Source organism: Sapajus apella, unplaced genomic scaffold (assembly GCF_009761245.1).
Source record: "Sapajus apella isolate SASKATOON/1434 unplaced genomic scaffold, GSC_monkey_1.0 scaffold16, whole genome shotgun sequence".
Taxonomy (NCBI): Eukaryota; Metazoa; Chordata; class Mammalia; order Primates; family Cebidae; genus Sapajus; species Sapajus apella.
In genome coordinates, this window is record NW_022436956.1 from 17,824,170 (window position 1) to 17,848,016 (window position 23,847).

The following is a 23,847-nucleotide window of genomic DNA, read 5'->3' on the forward strand; positions in this document are numbered from 1 at the left end:
GTCCAAGGCAGTAAACAATGCCTGAAAGACATGTGACGTGACTGGGAAGTTGAGGACTCCAAGGGAAAAAACAGCTCCGATTTCTAGGCCAACTCCTCATGTATCAGAATCAGTGGGACCTAGTTTCCTACAGTGAGTGACAAAGGGGAGGCTCTGCAGGAACATAATCATTCCAGGCTGGCCACCAAGTAGCTCAAATTTACCTGAGAGAAAGCAAGAAGGGAAGCCAGGGAAAGAGGGGGAAGTGGGAGAGCGGAGGGCTGGGAAACAGCACCTAGAAACACTGTGAAATGGTTTTCATGGTACTACCACAAAAGAATGTCTCCTCTCATACTCAACTTGGTGTTCTGATTCTTTTATCCTCTTCTCTGCAAACCCTCAGGAAGGATGCTGGCATGACAAGGGGAGGATCTTCCTGTTTCCTAGTCCTGGCCTTGGCTAGAAAGCATTCAGTGAGTGACACGTGCTGCCTCCTGGCCCTACCTGCTCCCTCTAGCCTGCCCTCTTCTCCTAACCCTTCAGATCCAGCTTGACTACACGTTTGGAAGCTGGGAGACACAGAACTACTCCCACAAAACCTAGATAACCCATCCATTCCTAATGAAGCTGTAAAGATTAATAACAAGGACGTGATGGGCCTTGAAGAGACTCAAGAAAGCAACAGAAGGCATTTCCTAAGGGGATGGTGTAAACTGAGACTGCATGGTCAAGCATCTCTGAGACCCTAGCAGGGGCAGCCTCACTGGGATGGCAGGAGAAACACAAGGGAAGGGAATGAATCAGCCAAGGCAGCCAGGGAGGAGACAGGGAAGCTGAGGCCCCAACTGAGCCCTGCTGCCTCTAAAGGTCCTGGGGAGACACCCCTCTGACCTCTGTCCAATCTTCCTCTCTCTGAACTACACCCACCTCCTGTCCTCAAAGAAAGCATCCTGAATTGGCTGACCACAGCCACCAAGGAGATAGGAAAGCCGTATAATTCCTCCAGGTCACAGTTTTCATTGTAGGATGTATCAGCATCTGAAAAACATGGCCACCCCTTCCCTACACCACTCCTGCAATGTTATGGTGACAACACGAGATCCTGAGCTCACCAGCTCTCAGTGAGTAAAGTGTGCATGAACTTCCTGTGAGTAATGTGTGCATGAACCTGTCTCTGCTTACCAGTCAATCCCAAATCCTTTAGACCTGCTCAGTTCACAGAAGGGAAAGTGTTTAAGTCCTGACCCTTATCTTTCTCCATGCAGAGAAAAGGAACAGTGGCTACAGACTAAAGTCAGAAGTCTAGGGCTCTAGTGACTAGAATCTAGTGTTTTTTTGTTGTTTTGCTTTTGTTTTTGGAGACAGAGTTTTGCTCTTGTTACGCAGGTTGGAGTGCCCTGGCATAATCTAAGCTCACCGCAACCTCCGCCTCCCAGGTTCAAGCGATTCTCCTGCCTCTGTCTCCCAAGTAACTGGGATTATAGGTGCCTACCATCATGCCCAAGCTAATTTTCTTATTAGTAGTAGAGACAGGGTTTTGCCATGTTGGCCAGGCTGGTCTCAAACTCCTGACCTCAGGTGATCCACCTGCCTCAGCCTCCCAAAGTGCTGGGATTATAGATGTGAGCCACCATGCCCTGCCTACAATCTAGTTCTAATTCTGCCGCTGACTAGCAATGTGGCCTTAGACAAACTCCTTCACTTCTCTGAGCCTCAGTTTCCTCATCTGAAAAATGGGTAGGAAGGGGAAGGGTGAGAATGGAAGGAAAAAAGCTAAATGATTTCTAAATTTTAGAAGCACTTGGTGCAACAATATAGGTGAATCACAAAAACACATTGAGCTTTGAGTACAAGCACCAAAGATCAAGCCTGTATACTGTATAATTCCATTTATGTGAAGTGGAGAACTGGAAAAATGACCCTTTGGTCAGAACTTGGAACTCAGAGGCCAGAACAGTGAAGAAAGACCTGGGGTGGATGGGTTGAGAGGGGTATGAGGAAACGTCTTCAAGAGCTGGAGACATTCCATGTCTGCACGGCCATTATACAGTGTGCACAGATGCAAATCTCCACTGAATTGTACACTTCAGGTCTGTGTACTGTGGTGTATATACATACCTTAACAACATTTATAAAGAGAAAAACAGTACTTGGCAGACAGGAAACATGATTTAGCAAGTTCAGCAAATGAGCTAGGAGGTACCAGCCATCCGTCCTTGTATATCAAGTCCTGACCAGGAGCCCCAGGGGCGGAAGCTAACCCCACATAAGGATCAGCCATGCCTGCGTGGGGCTCTTAAGGCCACACACACAGCACCAAGGATATGCTCAATCTCCCCTACACTCTAACCCCTGGCCAGAGCCAGTGCCCCAATTTCCACCACCCAAGAGTGAATAGGCATGGAAGCAGCCCACACACAGCAGAGGACAGGGACAGACATGTAAAACTGGCCCTTACACCTCTGGAGAGACTGGCAGGGTGGGGCCGACCACCACCTTCTCCTCAGGCTCCTCTGCCTCTTCCTGTCCAGGGCCCAGTTCCTCAGGCTGGGAGTGTTGCTCCTTGCCCTTCTCGTGGGCAGCAGGTGGGCTTGAGGCCTGCTCCCTTGATGTCAGTAAGGAAACAACTGTGTTAAAGCCAGTAAGAAACCAAGAGGCTTAAGACGCACGCCATTTGGGGTCAAAAAGCTATGACAGAGATAAGAGAGACAGCCCCAATAGTTTCCCGACCTTGGGTATGAAACCTCCCTCTCCCCTCCCTTCCTCTCCCTGAATTATCTGCATCAAAGACCAGAGACTCCTGCCTCACAATGGAAGCAGGATGGTTATGGGTACCCCAGGAGCTCCGTACACAGCAGGTGTTCAGTGGATGCTGTTGATTGCACATCGATGTTGCTCAGGTTCCCTGGTGACTCATTCTAACCCAATGAATTCTAAGACCAGCATCTTTCTCTTGCTAGGGGGACAAAGAACTAGTAAATGCCCACCAGGCTCTGAACTAAGCTAGGATGCAAAGGTTCTCTCGGCTGGATTCAGAGTGATCTGGGCTTCCCTCTCCCTGGGCCAAGCACATTAACATGGCTCCAACTGGGGTTGCTGAATGACTAGAAGTAGGATGACTACTGGAAACAGGGGTGCTGGCAGGGAGGGGACTAGAGAAAGGGCTTCCCTGGCAGCAATGGAGCAGCCAGAGTAACAACAGTTTCTGCTCAGCCCCTGGCAGGGAGGCAGCTGGGACAAAAGAGATATCTCCTTATTCAAGAGTCTCTAAGTTCCTCTAATCAGACCACATACTCTAATTTCAGCTGCATACTGAGGCACATTGTACAGGAAGAGGCACATTTCCTCATATCCAGCTCCCACAGGACACTAAGCAGACCCTCTGCTACTGCTGCTGCTGAGGGTACAAACCCACCCTAGCTCCCTCCCCAAGCCGACCCCACCCCCATCTCTCTCAACACTAGCACACAAGCCCACTACATGCAGAGCAGCCACCACCAGGGGTGCTTCCCCTCATCCTTACCTCTGGAGGGAAAGCAGCGGGCTGAGGCTGGCTACAGAGTCCTCCCCAGGCTCCTCTGCCTCCTTCTGCTCGGGCTGCCCCTTGGGACCCTGAAGGGGCTCTTCTTGGGTGGCCAGGCTGACAGGGGGACTCTGGGCCCACTCCTCATGCAGAAGTGGAGGAGATAACCTGGTCAGGCCAGTCAGAGCAGCAGAGTCAGGACCCTCCATATGAAGAGCGGGAATAGAACTGGGGAGTGCAGTGTGTAGACCTAGGTCAATCCCTCTTCCTAGGTTATGCCCCAGCCCTGCCCCCACATCCATCTGTGGAGAGCCACAGTGGGGCCAGGCAGCCAGACATGCAGGAATGAGAGAGTCCCTCCTGAGCCCTCCTTTTGCCTAGACTGGAGTCAGGCTTCCCAGGGGTCCCTGTGCTGCCTCTGCTTGGTTCAGGAGTAAAAGCTGGACATACTCACAAGTGTACCCATCCCCAAAGCTCACCATCACTGGGGCCAGGGACGGGCAGAAGAACTGAGTGGGGAGAAAAAGAGAAGCCAGACTCAAGAGGTCAGACAAGAAAATGCATGAAGCTGTCATGGATAGTTTTTGCAGGTCCAAAAGTGAAATGACCATTCTCCTTCCCCTTCCAGGGTGGCCGCCCTTGTCACGAGGCTCAGGCCTGAGAAGCTGAGAGCGCCTGTCACATCACACACAGTTGTACACACACAGATAGCTGCAGCCATTTCTGATGTGGCAGGGCCCTGGCTCAGAGCTCTGAGTTGCAGCACCAACCCTCCAATGTGACTCCTCCAGACTTCCAGAAGGTTTCTTCAGCCCTGGCGCATAACCAGCCCTGGACCACAGACAGCTTAATTAGCCCTGGCCCCACAATGGTGCCCAGAGTCCTGCCAAATGCACCCAGTGGCACTTCACATTCCCATCCTGGTGCAGAATCAGAGGGTCCACTCATGTATACAAACATATACACATTGCAGGTACACACACATGCACAAACATATACACATGCATGCGCACGGAGAAACCTTGCAAGGCCATCCAGCCAGCTCACCACCTGCCGTCAGGCAAGTGTACACTGAGCCAGGCCAGCCACCAAAGCCAAGAATTCTGCCCAAGTCCACACCACCCTGAAGGCACCACATCTCATGTCCCTGGGGATATCCTCCCACCTATGGTGCCTCTCCAAGCCTTTGGACTGCTTGCTCTGCAGCTCATCTTGGCTGGACTGGCTGTCATCCCTGTCTTCCATTCCCAGTGGCTGCTGGGCCTGTAGGAGAGAAGCAATAAAAAGTTTGTGTTGTAGGGATTGCATCTAGGTCACTCCATCCACCTGCTGGCTCTCAAGCTTGGGAGAAGCACTGAGAAGCTACTCTATAGAGGATGGGGCCATGTGGGACATAGAACAGAAAGTTGTTCTACCGTGCAGTGAAGCTTCCCAAGCTTTGGCTAAGCCCCCAAGCTCACAGCTGCTCCCTGAGTCAACTCTGAGGCCTGGGGAGGATGAGGCAGAAGACCGCAGTCACTACACACAGAGTCAGGAGCCAGAGGCCGAAGAAGAACACACAAGAAAAAGAAAATCCTGCCTCCTGCTACTGGAAGCCTGTACTGCGAGCTTCACAGAAAAAGCAGAGAAATCCATGAGTACTCCAAATCCACGGAGGCCCAGATTAGCAGTGTCAGTGAATTACAGAGGTGCTAAAATTAAAAGGGCAGAATCGGGGGCCACAGGCAAGCACATGAGAAAGGATAAGTGCTGGAAATATGGAGTCAGAGAGCTGTACCCGAGACAAAAAGGGCACCACCTGGCACCTGGAGGAAGGAAGACAGGGCACCCCCCAAGCACCCAGGCAACATCAGCAGGCAATGATGCCTCCTTCCCAGTCAACAATTATATTATCCATCAAAAACAAAACAAGACCAGGCATGGTGGCTCACGCCTGTAATCCCAGCACTTTGGGAGGCTGAGGAGGGTGGATCACAAGGTCAGGAGTTCGAGACCAGCCTGACCAACATGGTGAACTCGATCTCTACTAAAAATACAAAAATTAGCAAGGCATGATGGCACATGCCTGTAATCCCAGCTACTTAGGAGGCCAAGGCAAGAGAATCACTTGAACCCGGGAGGCAGAAGTTGCAGTGAGTGGAGATCACACTACTGCACTCTAGCCTGGGTGCCAGAGCGAGACTCCGTCTCAAAAAAAAAAAAAAAACAGAACAAAAATATCATTTTAAAGCTTGGGTGATTAGTGAAATTTGGCAAGTTGGGGGGGAAAAAGGAAGCAGGGAAAACTATTTTTTTTTTTTTTTTTTTTTGAGACAGAGTCTCACTCTGTCACCCAACCTGGAGGAGAGGATATTGTTGATCATTTCAAATATTTTCCACAGAGGTAGTCACCCTGGGGTCAACCCTTTGTTCTAGCTCTTCCTGCCTGGGAAGTCTGTCTCCTCCACTGTATAAAATGGGATAGTAAACTGCAACTCACAGGGCTTCTGGTGAGGATTAAGTCAGCTCAAATGCGTTAAGGCCCAACTCCCGACCCAAAGAAGGCATGCCATCAACGTTAGTTCCTCTTCTCACATTCCTCTCCCTCTCCCCCAGCCTAAGGTAAAAAACAAAAGACTCTGCCGGTGCCAGTCCCCATCCTAGGACCTGCACTCCTTCTGTCATACCAACAGGAGCCCCGTCTGTTCTGGGACACAGGGTTAACAGGAGAGGTGGGGCGGGAGACAGCTCACTCCGTCTTCCCCAGTGGGGTCCCCAGCCCTGTGCCCACAGCCCCCACACCTCTCCATTGGCAGCCTAAGCCCCAGCAGCTGTAGCCAACCCTGCCATCTGGACGGGTAAGGAAGGGCAGGGCCTGAACTAAAACCCAGCTCCCCCAAATTACATTAAAAATAGAAATGCTGCCTGTGAGTACCTCCCTGTGCCTGCAGCAGAAGGGCTCCCTGCCAAGGCTGCCACTCCTCATCGCATCAGCCTGGGCAGAGCCTGCAGACAATGGCAGGGCATGCAGCCTTTCCCACCCCACCTCTCTCCCCTTCCAGAGTGCAACTCACAACTTGTCTTCCCCTACAGACCACACCATGCCCATCAAATATCTCCCTCTCTCACCTGTCAAGAAAGAAAATCACACAGGCCAACTCCATTTAACAAACTAAAATATAAGATGAGTAATAAAGTGGGGTGATAGTAATAAAAATAGGGGGACTGCACCCTGAGTCAGAAAGAACTCCAGGGCTACTGGCCACACACCATAAGGAAAAAGGCAGCAGATAGGAGGGCTGGCTACAGACCATCGCTTTCTGGCCTCTCCCTTCTTGTTTCACTTATATTTCTGTGAGAAACTGAACTAGCCCCACCGACAGAGAAAAGGGGATCCTCTGGGGAAATACCCAGACAGAGGGTCCTCTTGGTAGAGAGGGTTCCCTCCCTTGAACTTTTTGCTCCAAAAAAAGAAGCAAAGGGACCAGATGAGGAAAGCAGCCAAGGTCAGCATTCTTCAGAAAGGGGAGACAATCGAGCTGGGCACAGTGGCTCACGTCTATAATCCCAGCACTTTGGGAGGCTGAGACAGATGGATCACAAGGTCAACAGTTGCAACACGGTGAAACCCCATCTCTAATAAGAATATAGCCAGGCGTGGTGGTGCATACGTGTAATCCCAAATACTTGGGAGGCTGAGGCAGGAGACTCATTTGAACCCAGGAAGTAGAGGCTGCAATGAGCAGAGATCACGCCACTGCACCCTAGCCTGGGCGACAGAGCAAGACTTTGTCTGGGGATAGGGGGAAGAAAGGGGAGACGATCGCACATCCTAAGCCTCTGGGCTAAGGTATCATTTCCCTCTCCTTAACTCAGCTCTAGGGTCTTTTTTTTCATTTAGGATTCAGTCCTTAGTTAAATAAACAATAGTGTATTCATACAGCAGAAGACTGTGCAGGCAACAAAATAAATATGGTAGATCTATATAAAATACCTCAGAAATAAGTCAAGAGCCTATTCTCAAATTTAAAGAGCATATCACCCAGCAGTTTAGGTAGCACAATCCCAATTTTTATGGGAAGAAAAAAGATAAGCAAGTAGAAAATAGATACATGCTTATATGTACACAGAAAAAATTCTGGAAAGGCACATGAAAAATGTGAATGGAAACTGTCCATAGTCCCTGCCTGTGTGAGTAAGGTTAGAGGAAGTAGAGAACTTGGACATTCTGTATTACTTGAAATAATTTTATAATCACTTTTCTAATTCATTATGAAATGTATTATGTCTAATTCATTATGATCTTTTTTTGTGGTGATAGTTGTGAAGGTACATAATATGGTAAAACTTATCAACTAAATGTGCAGTTTATTGTATATTGATTATATCTCAATACAGCTGCATTAAAAATATTTAAAATGAACAAAAACTAGCATAGCTCAGTTCTAAGCCCTCTCTCCTGCCCTTGAGAGAGACATGGAGAATATGGCAAATTGGGCAAAAGCACACAAGGACAGAGGACGGCAGCTACAGTTGTCCCATGAAAGGGCTGCTGCTCTCTCCTCCAGCTCCACCTTCCCATTCCAGCCCTCCATCTCCACCTTCCCACTCGAGCCCTCCATCTCCAGAGATGGCAGACACCTGGAGGCTGAGCCCTGCAAAGGCTCGGCTACTTGGTCAGCTATGCTGAGCACCCAGTTACCCACATCACAACAGGCAGGTCACAAGATATAGTTTAAGGGACGGGGGTCCCCAACCCCTGGGCTGCAGAGCAGGAGGTGAACAGTGGGTGAGCAAGCCTTATCACCTGAGCTACACCTCCTGTCAGATTAGCAGTGGCATTGAGTTCTGACAGGAGCACGAATCCTATTGTGATCTGTGCATGTGAGGGATCTAGATTGTGTGCTACTTGTGAGAATCTAATGCCCCAACCCCTGTCCCCATCTGTGGAAAAACTGTCTTCCAAGAAACTGGTTGCTGATGCCAAAAAGGCTGGGGACAGCTGGCTTAGGGCTTCCTCTGCCAGGGATGGCCACCTCAGGAGGCTGCAGCTCATGAGAACCAAAACCAAGTCAGGTCCTGCTACTGCGTTACAGCAAGTGGCATAGCCCGAAAAGAGGCTGCTCTCCACATCAGGTCTTAAGTAGGACCCAAAAATCTTTTTTTCAAGCTCCCAAGTAATTCTGATACTGGCCAGGTGTTGGACTCCAAGCAATGGAATTCACCCCCACCCCACTGACTCAGTAACTTCCCCACTCACCTACTGCCAAAGGCGCCTCACAATTCACCTGCTCCAAACCTTTCCTGACTAATCCCATCTTCCCTTGTCTGTGCCCTCACATCTCTTTAGCACTGCAAATAGGATGACCAAGGTCCAGCAGGGACCAGGTAGCTGGACAGTGGCCCAGAAAGGTTTTATCAGCCAGACCTGAGAGGAACATGTGGGGCTCAAATGCAGTTGGCCTGAAAACTCTATCCTGTCTCTAGCACACATTTCACTAAAGTCTCCCAGGCTGGGTTCATATGAAACATCTTGTTTGTTTCACCCAATAAATTTCCATTTTGCCCAAACCAAATGTTCCCTTAACCTTGCAACTTGCAGAGACCATGTGCCAGAACTGCTCTTCTAACCAATCTACAAAGGAAAAACAAACAAACAAAAAAGGTCTTGGCTTGAAGCTCCTTGAGGACAGGATCTATGTTTGAGTCATCTTTGTACCCTACGTGGGTCAGTTGTCATCCATGCACATACAGACCTTACATCTGGCAGGGGAGACAGACAACCGTCAAACAAAATAAGAGGGACTAAGCGGAGCAAAGAGAGGAACAATTCATCCCACCTGAGGAGGTGGTGTCAGAGGTGAACCTCCAGGACCAACAGCTTGCAGGGAAAAATGGGAAAGTAGAGTGGCAGGCAGAGGGGTGGCGGAGGTGGAGATGTGACCCAGCGATGGTGAGCGGCAGACCCAGCTGGTGAGTGGCAGGTGGGCTGGGCACATAAAGAGGATGGATGGGCCAGGTTGGGAAGTATCTTGAAATCTACAGTCTACACAGTGTTTTGGACATGAGCAGACATTCCCTTGCAGCTGGTGAATGAGTGGATAAATGGAAAAATATATGGGGAAAAAGGGCTTTAATTTATAGCAACAACACAGGAATGGTCAGAAACCCATGAAAGGTAGTCAGAACCATGCCTTAATGAATTAGAAGGGAGAGAACTTCCAGAAATGCACCGTGTGGTGGGCGGGGCCTGGCTCTGGGTTATCCAAAAAAGTGGTTGTGAGGGAAAATGAGGCCCCAACTCAGCCCACCACCCAGAGAGACTCACCTGCCAAAGGGCTCCATCCAGGACGGGGGAAAGCACACCAACATCCAGCAAGTGCTCTGAGATCCGGGTGTGAAAACCAAAGTCCTGGAGACAGCGGAGATGCAAAGGTCAACTCTGCCTCTGTCATGGTCAACACCCACCAGGCCTCTTCACTACTCCTAACTCCACTTTCCAGAAAGATGTCTACTCTGTGCCCAGCCCTGTGCCGAACATTTCAACATCTGCTAATTTCATCTTCAAAATAACACCATGACTAGATAGAAAGATATGTGATAAAGCAAGTATGGTAAAATGTTAATTGTGGCCTATATGTGGTGAATATGTGGGTATTCACTGTACAATTTTTTTCATTGTTCTATATGTTTGAAATTTTTCATAATAAAGCTGTGGGGGAAAAATAACCCTGTGAGACTAAAATTCTTACCCTCATCTCACAGATAAGGAAGCAGGTTGGAGAGCACATGTAACTCGCCCAAGGTCACAAAGCTGAAAAGCAGGGGCCTGAGGGTCAGATGGGGCCCTGTACTGACTCCAAAGCCCAAGCTCTTTCCATGACACATGCTGCGAAGGATGTCACTCTCCAGCATCTCTCCTCATCCCTGGTGCCCAACCAGGCATGAGAAGAGAGGCCAACATCCCCAGAAAACCTGTGGGCAGTTTGGCTCTTTCCAGCTCATTCCATTCCCCATTCCATACAGGTGCCCATCTAGACAATGAGGGTTAATTAGTGGTGCTTCCAGCACTGGCTTCTCTTTGGGACAGGCAGCAAGTGACCACACTGGTGCCAGTTTGTTGCTATCCTTTGGCTGCCACAGGCCCACAGTCCCACCCTCTCTCTCTAAGCCTAAGATCCCAGCTGGGCTAAGTGAAAGACTGCTACCCAACAGCATGCTAATGGGGACAGTTCTGTCACATCAGCCCTGATTAATGGTGAGACACCCAGACAAAGTCTGGTCCCACTGTCCACAGCCTCCTCCATCCACTTCCATAGAGAAGAAAAATGCTGATGGGCACATTTCTCCATATGGGTGACTGCTTTAGAAGAGCCAGCCCCCTTGCTTCCAAGAGATCTGTGACATGGCGATTCTTCATGGACAGTTTTTGCCAACGACTTTTTGCCTTCCCTTTCTAGCTTGTGGGTTTTTCTTCTTTTTTGGTGACATTTTCCATTCAGTTGGAGTTCTACTTCACTGAATGCCGCTGCCATCTGCCTCCTAAGCCCATGGCTCAATGAGGCACAAGCACACACAGCCTCCTAATTCCTCTGCACCTCCTCATATCATTACTGTTCATCCCTGACCCTCTCCCACTAATTCCTTCCCTTTAATCTGCCTCCTTCGAACAGATGGAGGATGGCTTCTAGAGGTAATGCTCTGCCAAAAAGCACCCTGAACTATTCCCCTTAGGTACAGACCTGGCAAATGAAAGCAGGATACAGCAGGCTGGGTAGAAGGTCTGGGACAAAGAAACCACGGATGCTGGCACTCCAAGACAAAGCCTTAACTTTAGAAATGAAGCCACAGCATCCCTCCTGACCAGAACTTGGGGACTGGTCCTCGCCACAGCTCAGTGATCCCATAAACACAAACACGCCAGTCTCTAACCTCCTAGGCTCATATAATGCTCCTGCTAGAGGTGACTCACATGATCACACAAGCAATTCACAGAATAGTGATAGTAATAACAGCTAACATTTTATGTTATTTTATATACAACATTATTATTAATGTTTATATGCTAACATTTTACACTCTCTGCCTCACTTTCTTCTCACAACAAACCTATAAAATAGGTAGTATTACCCTTAGTTAATGATTGAGAAACTAGAGCTAGATAAGACTCGAGCATGAGTTCAAAATTCTCCCCTTACAAGCTGTGTGATCCTAGGCAAATTACTTAACCCTGGAGACTCACAAATCCATGCTCTTCGCCACCAATCTACTGCCTCATCTCAAACTCACCAGCCCACGGAAGGACTTGGGGTCAGAAGCTATGGAGTCTGAGAGCTGTGGTTCCTTCATATGTTCACTAATTTCCGATTCCTGGAGAGAGAGACACAAAGAGAAATCCCTCGGCAGAGCATAAAGGGTCCTCGTCACTACCCAGGGCATTCTGTTCAGGCCGTGGTGCCAATACAGGGCTCAGGCCAAACTGAAATCCACCCTTCTGGAAAACCTAAAGGAGGCCTGTGGATCCCGCCATTCTCTCTGGACATGGGCACAGCCTCTGCCCCACTGGGGCTGGGCAGCTGAGTAGAGACAACCACACTGTGAATCAGATCAGAAGGATTTCCACAAGTAAGAAGAGCCGAGAGTAGTGGAGATGGTTAGAAAGGTGGCAGTATGAAAGTCTGATGCTATCCTAAAAAACAGAAGGACAGCATGTTTCCCAGAAAATAGATAAAAGCTTTTTTTTTTTTCCAAGACAGTCTCACTCTGTCCCTCAGGGTGGGGTGCAGTGGTGTCATCTCAGCTCACTGCAGCCTCCACCTCCCAGGTTCAAGCGGTTCTCCTGCCTCAGCCTCCCAAGTAGCTGGGATTACAGGTACACATCACCATGCCCAGCTAATTTTTATATTTTTAGTAGAGACGGGGTTTCACCATGTTGGCCAGTGGTCTCAAATGCCTGACCTCAAGTGATCCACCTACCTGGGCCTCCCAAAGTGCTGGGATTACAGGCATGAGCCACCATGCCCAGTCAATAAAAGCTCTTTAAATGAATTCTCTCACCATCTACCTGGAGAAGGAACAGGACTAAGGGTTGAAAAAAGTCTAAAATGCCAAAGGATCTCCCCATTCAGACTTGCTTCTGTCCATTTTGGTCATTAGCCTGGTCTTGCCAAAGCAACCACTCCCATGTCTTGGGATAGTTCAGAAAGAGCCACAAAAATGGACGAGAAGAGTCTTCTTGTCACCTAATCTACCTATGCTAGGATAGAATACTCCCAAATGTGGTACCTATCACCCCCGACCACCACCGCACCCCACCTCACCACAACACACAACGTTCTCTCTCTATAGGAACTCCAACTGCTGCAACCATGACTGCCCCAAATTTCTTGTACTTGTCAAGAAGTACAAGGGGAGCCAGGCTCAGTGGCTCATGCCTGTAATCTCAGCAGTTTGGGAGGCCAAGGCAGGCAGATAGAAGTTGAGCTCAGGAGTTCAAGATCAACCTGGGCAACATGACAAAACCCCACTTCTACTACTACTGGCTAAATACAAAAATTAGCCAGGTGTGGTGGTACATGCCTGTGGTCCCAGCTACTCGGGAGGCTAAGCACAAAAATCGCTTGAACCTGGGAGGCAGAGGTTGCAGTGAGCCGAGACTGTACCACTGTACCACAGCTGGGGTAAAGGAGTGATACTCTGTCTCAAAAAAAAAGAAAAGACACCCGAACTATGATGAGGTGGCCAGATCACTTGAGCTCAGGAGTTAGAGACCAGCCTGGGCAACATGGCAAAACCCTGTCTCTACAAAAAATACAACAATTAGCCGAGCGTGGTGACACATGCCTGTGGTCTCAGCAACCCAAGAGGCTGAGGTAATGCTCTGCCAAAAAGCACCCTGAACTATGATGAAGTGGGAGGACTGCTTGAGTCCTGGAGGTCAAGGCTGCAGTGAGCCGAGATCACACCACTGCACTCCAAGCCTGGGCTACAGAGCGAGACCCTGTCTCAAAAAAAACAAGAAAAAAAATGTACAAGAGGGAGGTAAGAAGCATGAGAGGAAGGAAGTAGGAGAAAAGAAAATGAACATTCCAGGAGGGTGCCAATGGAAAAGCAAATTTCTGCTCCCAATTTGGAGTGCCAGCAGGCTTGCAGCTTTATTCAGGATTTTACTGCCTGCTGGGTCTCGGCATATTTGTCACAATTAAGGGCTCTGGCTGATGCTGACAGCCCAGTGCCGGGGCTGCAAATGAAGCTCCTGACTCAGTAATAAAGATGTGGGGATAGGACCCTGCCCAAGGCTGAACAGAGCAGCAGAGGGCTACAGCCGACCCCTGCCTATGGGACACGGTGACTTACTTGGCTGGCGTCTGAACTGCCCTCTTTCAGGGCAGAATCCGTCTTCTTTGGCTCCTTGGTTGCCTCTTCCCTCCTGCAACCCTCCTCTCCTGCATCTACTGTGTCCTCTGGTGCCTCCTTTTCAGAGGCTTTGGCAGGCTCATCGCCTGTAGGGTCTGCCTTAGGGGTCACCAGATTCCTGGAAGCCTCAGGTTCACTCTTCTCATTTTCCTCTTTATCTGGAAGCCCAGGTCTTGCCCCACTTCCCTGTCGCCCTTTGCCATCAGCACTGCTCAGACTACTGTCTGCACCTGGGCTGGAGGGCTTACAGGGAGTAGGGGGACCAGCAGCATCTGAATCTAGAGAAACATCTCTCTTCTCTGGCTGGCTTGTTCTCAGAGACTCCTAGGAAGCAACAGACCATGTTAGAAAGGAAGACATAAGGAATGTGCAAAAGGAGTTGAGACATGGTACAAGACGGAAATGCTATTCCCTGATTCCCAGAGGCCGGCGCTTCAGTTCTTACCCAGTGGTTGTCAATCACCCAGTTTTTTAATTTATTTTTAATTTTTCTTTTTTTTTTTTGAGACAGAGTCTCGCTCTGTTGCCCACGCTGGAGTGCAGTGGCACAATCTCAGGTCACTGCAACCTCTGCCTCTGGGATCAAGTGATTCTCGTGCCTCAGCCTCCCGAGTAGCTAGGACTACAGGTGTGCACCACCACACCTGGCTATTTTTTGTATTTTTAGTAGAGACAGGGTTTTGCCATGTTTGGTTTTGCCAGGCTGGTCTCAAACTCCTGGCCTCAGGCAATCCACATGCCTCAGCCTCCAAAATGCTGGGATTACAGGCGTGAGCCACCGTGCCCAGCCCACTCTGCTCTTTAAAACACAGATTCGTGGCTCCACCCTAGATCTACAGAACTGGAATTTATATGATCTGGATATACCCAAGCTGATCCCCATCCACTGGGGGGCCTGGAAGTCACTGCACCGGATGATACAACTCTGTCACTACCTATCATCTCCTCAAGTAATAAATCTGTCTCGCTCCAGCCCCATTAGCCACATCATAAGACTGCAACTCAAAAGCCAATATTTATTTAAGATGATGATGGATCATCACGTGAGAGAAAGGCAGCAAATTCTCAAATTCTATTTTTCATGTTTAATAGGCAGCAGGGGAAAAACTAACAGGAGAGTGCTCTTCGTCCCTAAAGCCTCCCGGGTACACACGGATCAGCCTCAGAGATAGCAGCCTCACCAAGCACTGCTGACTTGGGTCCTCTGAGAAGCAGATGACAAGGTAGGGTTAGATGTGTAAGAGATTTAAGGCAGATGTCTATAAAGGATAAAGGAAGTGGGCAGAGCCTCCAGACTTTCTCCAGCTCTGAGAAAGTCTTGGCCAGCCCAGCAGAGTCACCAAGCAGGCTGCCACTAGAGGAGTCCCATATCTGCAGAAATGGCTCTGCTTTCAGACCCCTGCTGTGCCCTATCACCAGTAGAAAACACGGCCTTCCATGAAGCAGAGGGGATAGAAAGGGTGGCTGGAGGCTGTCAATCTCTACTAACCTCCCCTTGGCAGGGTCTCTGGAAATGAGATCTGAGCAGTGCATCCCTACAGTGGCCACACCCTGCTTCTTACATACAAACCTCACTTTAAAGACCAGTAAAAACCTAAGGCTGCTTCCACTAAATTCCTTAGAGTCAATCAAAAGAGAAAAAGAAAACCCGCCCATGGAAATACAGCCAGTGATCTCTGCTGGGCTTGGGCTGAGAAGCCTTCTTCTCAGAAAGCATCTGTGCTAACACTTGGGCTGCCAGACTGAATAACTTCTGATGAGGGATTTTTAAGGCTTCCTGATTCCCTATTCTGAAGACTCAAGGACCATGATGACTAGAGAGTGGAGAGGTCCAACAACAAGCCCTAAGCATGGCATTTATTGATGCTCTGTTACAGCGTCTGCTGTGTCCACAGAAATTACCCTCTGCCTGCAAGCCTGACAGTCTACTGACAAGCTAACCCAGGCTTCCTAGGGATGATTAAGCAGGTCAGTAAAGCAGAGTCATTCAGAGCTCAGCTTTGGAGACAGAGGCTGCTCAGGCTCAAATTTTGGCTCCACACTTAACAGATGTATGACCTTAGGCAAATTACTTATGTCTATAAATGTACCTCAGTTTCTTTCGCTAAAATACTGGGATGTAGTAGTGCCTACCTCATAGGGAGTGTTGTTGGGAAGACTAAGTGAGTTAGCACTCATCAAGTGAGTTAAGGAACTCAGAATTGTGAATGGCACACTGCCAGTGTCCCACAAATGTTAAGTTACGTTATGTAATGATACTTAAACATTCATTCACTGAACACATTCTATGTGCCAAACACTGCCTTGGGAATCCAAATATGGCCAAGATATAGATCCTGCCCTCAAGGAATTGAGCTAATATTAAGAAAAGTGAAATGCTCCCAACGGCTTTGACTGCTCAAAGCAAAGAGGCCACTAGACACAGTGGTGATACTGTCATCAGGCCCAAGCCTGTCCCAGAAAGAAGAGCAGAAAGGGAAGTAAAGAAGGCGTGAAGGAAGCTCATTTCTTGGCAGCATGCATGCAGATACCCACCAGTGCTGCCCCTCCCAGCATCCCTAACCTCCAGCATGGAGTAAATCTGCCAGGACCACTGGGCTTAGAGAAGGAAGACAAACTTCTCTTCAAGTGAAGCAGCTTCAGGCTGAGCCTAATGGCCTTTTCGTCTCTATACCACCAAATGTCTGTGGGTTTCTGAGGACTCCAAGAACAAGGTGAGAGTTGCCTGGGTTGGGCTAAGGGTGTCAGGACAACCACACCCCCTTACACAGCAAGCAGGGCCAACCCACCCTGGCCAGGCTCGTCCCAAGATTAAGAAAGGGCTCCCCACAGCTTGAAGTTGCAAGTGAAACCTGGTCCTAAGATGGCTGCCTACCAGTACACCTTAGATGTGAGGACAAAGGAGGTAACAGATAAACAGTCCCTATGGCCTTCAGGATAAAGTTTATACTCCTACTTGGCCCACAGCCCTTAAGGCCCAGCTCCTGCCTGCCTCTCATGGCTCACCTCCAGCCAAGCCCTCAGACACCCTCTCCTCCCACCTATGGATAAACATCACACTAGTTCACTACTTTGCCATGCAATTCCTAAAACACACATACACACACAATACCCCAACACACTCCCGCTGGTCCTCACCGCATCACCTCTTACAGGATGCCTTCCTTGATCCCTGGGTCAGCTGACCTGAGATAAGCCTTCGCATCATCTACCTTAATAGCTATTGTATTTGCTGATTTCCTTATCTGTTTTTGTCACCAAATTAGCTCCCCAATGTCCTCCATACCTAGTTTCTGGCACATAATAAGTGCTTAGTAAAGGTTTGTTGAACGAGTTGTTAAAACATGAATAAGTGGGTCATGCAAAGCTAGAAGTTGAGGTTTCCCCTCCCAGCCTGCAAAAAGGAGACATAATATTTATTTTACACGGTTATACAGGGATTAGACTATATTTATTATAGTGCTTATTAAACGAAAAATAGCTAAGCAAATGTTAGCTATTAATTAACTATTCAAGATGATGGAAAAACAAGTCATCTATCAAAAGTTCAGAGAATACAAGTTACAGGTAGAGATTCTCCATCCTTGAGAAGAACAGGAAGAATAACTAATGGGTACTAGGCTTAATGCCTGCGTGATGAAATAATCTGTATAACAAACCCCCAAGACACAAGTTTACCTAGATAACAAACCTGCACGTGCATCCTGAGCTTAAAATAAAAATTTAAAAGAGAGAGATTCCCATTTTTACACATGACAGGATATGGCCAAATTGTAATAATCTTAGGCCCAGCTCAATTCTTATGCTTAAATTCTTCAAAAGAAAATTTTCACATGATGGGGCTCATTCTAGACTGCCTTACCTAAAACAGTAAAACATGGGTAATATTAAAATAAATGACCTTGCATTCTCTGCACTATGTTGACTAACTGCAACCGCAGGACAGCACCTCGAGGGTGGGGAAAGCAGAGGGAGGTGAAGCATTTGTTGTAGATTATCCACAAATGAATGCACAAGAGCTGAGTGTCTAGAGAAGCCATCCAACTCCATGAGCATCTCCTTTCACCTGGCCCCTACCCCTTGTCCCCGGGCCCAAAGCCTGAAGCTCCACGCAGGATACACACTCTGGGCACCCAAATGCAGTCTCCTGCCCTGGGCTCTGTGGGAAGTGGAGGCAAAGGCGGGGCCTCAGTCCCAGCAGAGCTTTGCCCTCAGCTCATCCCTGCTCACACACCTTCTGTCTCCTCCTTTCACAGCCCCAGATCCTTGAGAATTGCAAGGCACATTTCTGCTGCTTTTTCAAAAAAGACTTTACCATCTGCATGAGGAGACAGCAGGAGAGAGCTTATAAGAATCGTTTCATGAATATTTAGCATGCCCCCCAAAAGCCATCAGGTTTCCCTCCTTCTGCCCAGACCACAAGACAAGGACCCCTATAATCCACAAGCATGGGGGACAGGGCATGAAGGATGGAGGAGCCGAACCCATGTCTGTGCACTAACCCTGTTCTGCAGAGACCCCCACCAAGCTGATCAGCAGTCCAATTTGTTTTTCAGATTTCACTGCTGCCCAGTTGGTCTCAATTCTTTGCACAGCTCCCCAGTGTTGTTAGCACTTTCCAATCGCACTGACATCATCCTGTGATTTCTAAGCCCAAGCTCCCTCCTGCTTCTTTGATCCACTGATGGGCTTTTCACCAGCACCACATGGCCACATAAAGTCTGCTCACCTACCCTACAGCCTCCTGGCTTTTGCTCACCCTCTTCCGTGTCGGTTCCATAAGCCTCTCTCTCTTCAGTCTATAACAGACTCGAAGTGGGTTTAAGTTGGAAAGCAGGAAAGGGAGGAGACAAGAACAGATGCATTTTTGCCATCCTACTGCCCTCTCATGGAATCATGAGCAAAGTGACTTCCCAGTGAGACAGGGTAGAACTAACCTCAGAAGTCCATCTTCATCCTAGGCTGTCTGGGACACTCAGGAGTGGGGGAAAGTGGGTAATTCAGAGAATCCAAAGACTGTAAACTGGGACAAAAGCCATTTTCAAAGAGTATGGCCCAAGCAGAGGCAGCATTGACTGCCCTGAAACCCCCCATTCACCACTACCACTAACACTCCCAACAAGAAAAGTCCTGATTCCTGCCTTAAGTTGGAACATAGAATCCAACACTCCATGTGACAAAAAGAACTAAATCTGCGGGGATGCTAGAGACAGGGGTAGGAGGTGTACTTAACACCACCCACTCCAGACATTTCCCCTCATCACACTGGGGTGCCTATTTATATTAAAGAGGTTATAAAAGTGTTCAAAAGTCCCCACTCCCCGCAAAGAAGCACACAGTTATCAGAAGAAAAGCTTTTAGAAATTCACCTTTCAAAAAAAGAAAAAGCCTTTTTTGTTGACATTTACAATCCATTAAGAAGTTAAATGTTAACTTGCCCAAGGTCAAAGTAAATCATGATCAACCCATATTGGGTTCTTCAATCCACCAGCTGACAGCAGGAACCAAGTACCCACTCTATCCAAAACCTGGGAAAGCCAAGAGAAGAAAAAAATACAACACAACCTGCCCAGACACTCTCTCTGTCCCAGCATGGCTCATTCACTTATTCACAAATTCATTCTCTGGATTGTTGAACGAAACACACCCAAGTGCTTTCTGTTTCAGAGGGAGTGGGATAGCTGCTGCCTGGGCATAGAGAAATGAATAGGGCGGAATCTCCAGCCTCATTATGCTCATTCTCATAGAGATTGTCTTCTTCCTCCGCAAGCAAGTAAGTCCTCCTGACACCCCTAGTCCTATACACGGTCAACCTTCTGGCACAAAGCCTGAGCATCTCCATTGATTCCATCAATATAGGTCTTACTGGTGGTGGAGAAGAAAACAAAATTGTCATTTCAGGGAACCAAATAGTCTGAAGGCTTTAGACTTAATCCTTCCAGACCAGGCCCCACTCGGAAGGAACAGTTTCAAAGCAGACATATATTAGCTTGATAATAATAAAGATAGGACACTTAAAAAAAAAGGTCGCATTTGACAAGAAATAGTAAAGTCATAATCAAAACATATCTAACTGTGCACAGCCAAAATGCTGAACAGTTTCTGAGATAACAGACAAAGTCTAACTACAAAAGGAATGCTAGGCTGGGCACACTGGCTCACGCCTGTAATCCCGGTACTTTGGGAGGCCAAGGCAGGTGGATCACTTAAGCACAGGAGTTCGAGACCAGCAAGGACAACACAGCAAAACCCTATCTCTACAAAAAATACAAAGAATAGCTGGTGTGGTGGCAGGCACCTGTGGTCACAGCTACTTGGGAGGCTGACATGCACTCCAGCCTGGGCAATGGGGTGAGATTCAGTCTCAAAAAAAGAAAAAAAAAGCCCTGTCCAATGGCTATACTTGGGTCACCCACAACTCAGGTCTAAAGAACCAAATCAGGAGCTTTTGGCCAGCATCTGAAACCTCAAGTGGCCTGAGACATTAATCTTGGCTCTTAAGGCAAGGTGATTTCTAAGAAACATGTCAGAAATAATAAGAGATAATGAGAAAACAAATTTAAATCCAGGATACAAGCAATTCTGTTTTACTGGCCAGTTTTGTGATCATTCTAATAAAGTGTGAGTGACTTGTTTGATGTTAAGGTATTGAAAGTATTTAAAAGAACTTGGTATATTAGACTTGTAAAAAGTTTAACTGATTCAGCCTGCAACCAATATTTAAGTGTTTGGGGAAATCTAATTGGTGAGTTCATGATTCATTAGTTGTATAAATACTTTGGGAATATTTAGAGAAATGTTACATTTAAATTAATAAATTGGACACTAAACAAAGGATACATGGTAGGCAAAGCTCCTTTCTAAATATAAAACACATTGCTGGGCACAAGGGCTCACACCTATAATTCCAGCATTTTGAGAGACCAAGATGGAAGGACTGCTTGAGGCCGGAGTTTGAGACCAGTCTGGTCAACAGAGAGACCTTGTCTTTGCAAAAATTTAAAAAGTAACCAGGCATGGGGCACATGCCTATAGTCCTAACTACTCGGGAGGCTGAGGCAGAGGACCACTTAAACCCAGGAGTTCGAAGCACTGAGCTCTAATGACACCACTGTACTCTAGCCTGGGCAACAGGGCAAGACCCTGTCTCTTTATATTTAAAAAAAAAAAAAAAAAAAAACGCATTGGAGGTTTTAGGTATTAACAATAACATAATGAGTGTTGACATTTGTTTGTTTAGAGGCAGGATCTAGACGGGACAGAATCTATTCATTTATTCTTGTCCTTCCCCCAAACCCCAGAAATCCCATCTGGACAGGTCTGGGACAAAATGGTTCTTTTTCCAAATATGCATCCCACAAAGTAGGGGGGCTTAATTTAAAAAAAAAAAAAAAAAAAAAAGGAGAGATATGCCAGGCTTACACATTTGCCTATAGGGATTAGGGCTCTTACCTCATATTCAAAGTCACCACCCAGTGCCCCAATGTCCAGGTGTAGGTTCTTAAGAGGCTCACTTGAGCTGTGGACACTCTAGAAACGAAAATGATGACATGGGGTAAGTCTGAGGGAACTCGTCAACCCAGGGTGAGAGGTTTGCAGAGGGAAAAGTAGGGCACTGCTAAGCTGGCAGGCAGGCCCAGGCAGGGCTTCAGAGGACTCAGAGCAGGACCACCACTGAGGCTGCCTCACTAAATGGCTTTCCAACCAGTACAAACTATGCTGTGCACCAAGCAAGTAGCCAAGGTGCTCTCTGCTGGCTATACTTTCTGGATCAGATCTAGAAGGATAATAGACCGCTTGAGAAATGAAGCTGTAGGCCAAAAAAAACCATTCTTGCTTTTTTAAAAAGTAGCACAGAGACCGCCGAAGGTGGAAACAACTCATATATTCATCAACAGATGAGTAGATAAACAAAATGTAGCATATCCATACCATGGAATATTATTCAGCCTTAAAAAGGACCAAAGTTCTAATACATGCTTATATTAGATACATAGATGACCCCTGAAACATTATGCTAAGTGAAATAAGCCAGACACAAAAAGACAAATATTGTATAATTCCACTTATAGGAGGTACCTAGAATAGGTAAATTCATAGACACAGAAAGCAGATTAGGTTTCCAGGGGCTGGAGGGAAAGGGAATAGGAAGTTATTGCTCAATAGGTACAGAGCTGTTATTTGAGATGATGAACAAGTTCTAGAAATGAATAGTGGTAGGAGGGGAAATGCAAAAAAAAAAAAAAAAAAAGAAATGGATAGCGGTGATGGGTGCACAACATTGTGAAGGTAATTAATACCACTGAATTTTACCTTTAACAAGGTTAAAAGGGTAAATTTTATGTTACATATTTTTTTAATCACAGTAAAAAAAATTTCAAAAGGAGAAAATATAGCACAGAGGGTTTCCAGGCCAGGGAGAGGACTTCATCATTACCTGGTTATCACTTTCCTCCTCATCCTCCTCATTGGTTTCTTCTCCTAAAGCCAAGAGGGTGAGAGCATTCTTGTCTTCACGTATGGAGCCCAAGAGACCCTTTGTAGAAGCAGAGGTCTTGAGACCCTGTGAAGGCTTCAAAATAGAAAGGGACAGTCACAGGACTCATTTGGAAGACCTTTGGAATGACTTTTAGAATGCTCCTCCCCACTCTCTATGTCAGTGTCTCCTAGATCAAGTCCCACCACATCCATGAAGCTGACCTGGCAACTCCAGCTCACACCAATGACTCCCTTGGGCCACTCCTATTGCATTGGCTGCATAGACTGGGAAATCAGCACTGATGTCCCTACAGCATGGGTCTATCCTCCACAGCCCAGAGTCTGCATTCATACCGGTGTGAATTACATTTTCCCAACTAGAATATGAACCCTGAGGACTCGACCAATTCCCTCTATTTCTCACCCCAGGCCATGGTTCCTAGTATGACACATGGGGGAACTCACAGGAACTAAATACACTGAACACAAGAGAAAGTACTTACCAGCACAAGTTCTCCAAGCTGACGTCCAGACTCCACTGAGCTCCCCAGGCTCACGCTTTGAGATCCACGAAGAGCAGAGGGTGGGGTATCCACAAGGCCTCGCAAAGGAGCCAGTCCCCCAAGAGGAACATGAACTGGGGCTAACGAGGAACCCAGGGCCTGGGCAACAGAAAACATCTTATTACAACCCAAGAAACCATGTGGCTCTCAGTGTGTTAGAGACAGATATAAAAATAAAACATCTAAATCCTACACACTCGAATTTAAACCACCTCCGCTCAGAGGCTGCTAATGAAACACAACATCCAGAAATTACCATTGTGCCAACTATGTGAGAAATCACAGCCTGGTTTCCGGATTCTCATAACTCTCATGCTGTCTCACAGCAAACAGTTATTTTACATCTGGCAGATGCAGCATGGGGTTCTGCTCTCCTTTCAGAAGCCAAATAGGAGGCTGGGCGTGGTGGCTCACACCTGTAATCCCAGCACTTTGGGAGGCCAAGGCAAGCAGATCACGAGGTCAGGAATTCAAGACCATCCTGGCCAACACAGTGAAATCCCATTTCTACCAAAAAATACAAAAATTAGGTCTGGGCACGGTGGCTTACGCCTGTAATCCCAGCACTTTGGGAGGCCAAGGTGGGCAGATCACGAGGCCAGGAGATCAAAACCATCCTGCCTAACACGGTGCTACCCTTTTTCTACTAAAAAATACAAAAAATTAGCCGAGCATGGTAGCACACGCCTGTAGTTCCAGCTACTCAGGACACTGAGGCAAAAGAATCGCTTGAACTCAAGAGGCAGAGACTGTAGTAAGCCAAGATTGCACCACTGCACTTCAGCCTAGGTGACAGAGCAAGACTCTGTCTCAAAAAAAAAAAAAACCAAAAACCAAAAATTAGTCATGTATGGTGTAAGGGGTCTGTAATCCCAGCTACTTGGGAGGCTAAGGCAGGAGAATTGCTTG

General features: G+C 47.6%; 1 protein-coding gene across 21 annotated transcripts in view; it reads right to left on the minus strand.

Moving 5' to 3' along the window:
• CEP164 (centrosomal protein 164) overlaps positions 1–23,847 on the minus strand; it is an 83,534-nt gene that overhangs the window by 28,159 nt on the left and 31,528 nt on the right. For 15 of the 21 annotated variants that reach the window (XM_032285395.1, XM_032285399.1, XM_032285391.1 and 12 more), the window contains 9 exons: positions 22,879–23,037; positions 22,335–22,469; positions 21,350–21,427; positions 13,838–14,221; positions 11,771–11,851; positions 9,810–9,893; positions 4,668–4,765; positions 3,503–3,730; positions 2,438–2,584 (listed from right to left, as the gene is read on the minus strand). In XM_032285395.1, the coding sequence (XP_032141286.1) occupies positions 2,438–2,584; positions 3,503–3,730; positions 4,668–4,765; positions 9,810–9,893; positions 11,771–11,851; positions 13,838–14,221; positions 21,350–21,427; positions 22,335–22,469; positions 22,879–23,037 (1,394 nt within the window). The remainder of the gene's footprint in view (positions 1–2,437; positions 2,585–3,502; positions 3,731–4,667; positions 4,766–9,809; positions 9,894–11,770; positions 11,852–13,837; positions 14,222–21,349; positions 21,428–22,334; positions 22,470–22,878; positions 23,038–23,847) is intronic. The other 6 variants (XM_032285400.1, XM_032285406.1, XM_032285402.1 and 3 more) reach the window with 5 other exon arrangements.